The sequence below is a fragment of the Malurus melanocephalus genome, unplaced genomic scaffold (assembly GCF_030028575.1).
Source record: "Malurus melanocephalus ecotype Western Australia unplaced genomic scaffold, MMel_1.1 scaffold_496, whole genome shotgun sequence".
NCBI classification, from domain to species: domain Eukaryota; kingdom Metazoa; phylum Chordata; class Aves; order Passeriformes; family Maluridae; genus Malurus; species Malurus melanocephalus.
In genome coordinates, this window is record NW_026623728.1 from 377,001 (window position 1) to 379,468 (window position 2,468).

The window sequence follows — 2,468 nt, forward strand, 5'->3', positions numbered from 1 at the left end:
CACAAAGGAAGGAAAAAATTAACCTGGAGATTGAGGAACCAGCCTCTCTTTATGTTCTCCAGAACATGAATAGCATTCAAAGGCCCTGGAAAACTTTTTCATSCAAAAATTAGCACACAGCCCAAGATACCAATCTATTTTAGAGGACAAGTCTCTGCTGTTTCTCTTTAGATTTTTTTCCCTCTTATTTATTCTCCAAAGACATCTTTGGCTTTGGAGAAAAGATGGGATTTTAATTTTTGTCAAAAGGCAACAACAAAGGGAACCATTTATAGCAGAAAGCTCTGCTCGGCTTTGAAGTATTCAGTTCAAATAGCTGCCTGTTAAAAGGACATTTTCTAGCCCAATGTATAGTAAAATCCATTTTAAAATCCACAATTTGCTTTAAAAAATGGAATGGGAAGTGTTAAAAAGTGTAATGTATGTATTGAAGGAAAAAACTTCAGAAAATTACATTTCTTGGCTCTCAAGCAAAGTAGCTCACGTAAGGAATCCAGGTTCTCTGAATTAAATCTGTGTTAAATATCTGAGTGTTTTGAGCAGAGTTGCCCAATGATGCTGTTAAAAGAACAGAATTGGAAGTGGCTGCTGAGTTTTGTGYCCTTCTGCTCCACACTGAACTACCCATCTGTCGATTTAAAACCAAAAAGTGGGGAAATATCTCCTGTTTTCATTCTCAGCAAAACTGCAAAMTGCCCACACTTGAGGAAAAGGAGGRAGAAACTCAGGCTCAGGCAGTTTCTCCAAACTCTGCATCACAGCCCAGAGCGTTTTTTGCTTTCCAGCCAGCCAGGAGGTAAAAACGCCTCTATCACAATAAAGATTTGATGATTTGCCTTCTCTACCTGTTTTCAAGCATGAAATTACCTTGTTGGGCAAACATGAGCAAGAACTGTGACTGTCTGTAAAATCAGGCTGTTACAATTTCCCTCTCCCTTCTGCAGAGACTGAATTTATATAACACTACTAAAGCACCTCTGAAATATCACAGGGAAGATGCCAGGCAAGTACAGATTATTTTGGTCACTCTAATCTGATTAGAAACGCTGCCCACTCGTGCATTTGCACAAACAGAAAAACCACCAGAAGTCGTCTCACACGGCTGATCCCCCCAAAAAAATGCCACTCTGGGAGGATGAGTCACAACCTTGACATCAAAAATGACAAAATTACGGTGATTTCAGCCTTTGTTTCCACGGGATGATAAAATAAGCACCCTCCCTGAAGGGGAGATCATACCTGGTTCTCATCCTGCACCTCCATGCTGTACTGGGGTCCTGGTTGAACCTCTGTGACTTTCTCTCCCAGGAGGAAGCCCAGGCGAGTCATGAGTGTGTTTGCTGCCTCATCTACGGATGGAGGGGGTCCCAGCTCCTGCTCAGTGTCACCTAAATGGAAAAAAAAAACCAAATCAGACAGGAATTGTTTATCTTGGCTGTTTTATCGACACAACACGACTTCCTGCTCGTGCTGTATCCTCAGTATCTGTGTTATTTGTGTTATTCAAGCCTGCTTTACAATTCTGGTCATTACTTTTAGCTCATTAATTTATTTTTTATAAATATAAAAACATATATTTATGTTTTCTCCAGCGTTAACTGTTGCTCCTCATTTTCTCCCATGGAAGCACACCCAAGCATCTCATCCCTGGAGCAGAAGCACCAAAGCCACCAGGGAACAGGATTTTCTGGAAAAGAGGAATATTCACTCTCCTCCCTCACACAGAAACTGCCTCAGAGTTATTCCCAGAGAATGCAAAGCCACGAGAGCCATTTGGAGCTGCAGAGAAACCAATCTGTGCTGCTGAGCCATTAACAGGAAAGAGCAGGACAGAAAACAGAGAGAAAACAAATTCCACCATCACCTGCTGTCCCCAACTTGCTCATGGTCACAGGGAAATCAAAACTTTCCAAACCAAAACTCTCCAAACCAAAACTCGCCAAATCAGAACTCTCCAGACAGACACAACCTACCTTCTGTCCTCACCCTAGGGGCTCTGACACAAAGCAAAATCCAATTCCCCAACAAGTCCACAAAACAGGCCRAACCCAACATTCCTAATAATTTTTCCTACGGGTTTTTTTTTTTCCCCACTACCTGTAGGAAAAGCAGCACTGAAAAACTTCCAGTTAGCAATGCCCACTGGGAAAATGCCAGCAGGTTTTTTTTTCTGTATTTCTGTACTCTTTTTAATTTTGTAACAAAAATCTGTGGAGGTTTTTGACTTGCAGGATTTGGGTTCTGAAAGTCAAGCTCCTCTCTGCTCACGCCAGCAGCACGGATAAAGCCTGAAGGTCAAGTTCTTCCCATGTTACACTGAAGTAATGCAGTGCTGAGTGCAGTTATAGGAGACTAATTAGGATTTGCAATTAGTGTACAGTTAATTATTCATCTGATAATGTACAATCTGGATAAGAGCCCATCTCCATTTCCCAGCTCTGTCCTGGTTTGGGCTGCTCCAGCACTCA

At 41.8% G+C, this 2,468-nt stretch overlaps 1 protein-coding gene across 1 annotated transcript in view; it reads right to left on the bottom strand.

The window, feature by feature from the left end:
- TANC2 (tetratricopeptide repeat, ankyrin repeat and coiled-coil containing 2) overlaps positions 1–2,468 on the bottom strand; it is a 199,256-nt gene that overhangs the window by 77,937 nt on the left and 118,851 nt on the right. Inside the window, exon 11 of the mRNA XM_057381179.1 lies at positions 1,240–1,388. Coding sequence (XP_057237162.1) covers positions 1,240–1,388 — 149 coding nt within the window. The remainder of the gene's footprint in view (positions 1–1,239; positions 1,389–2,468) is intronic.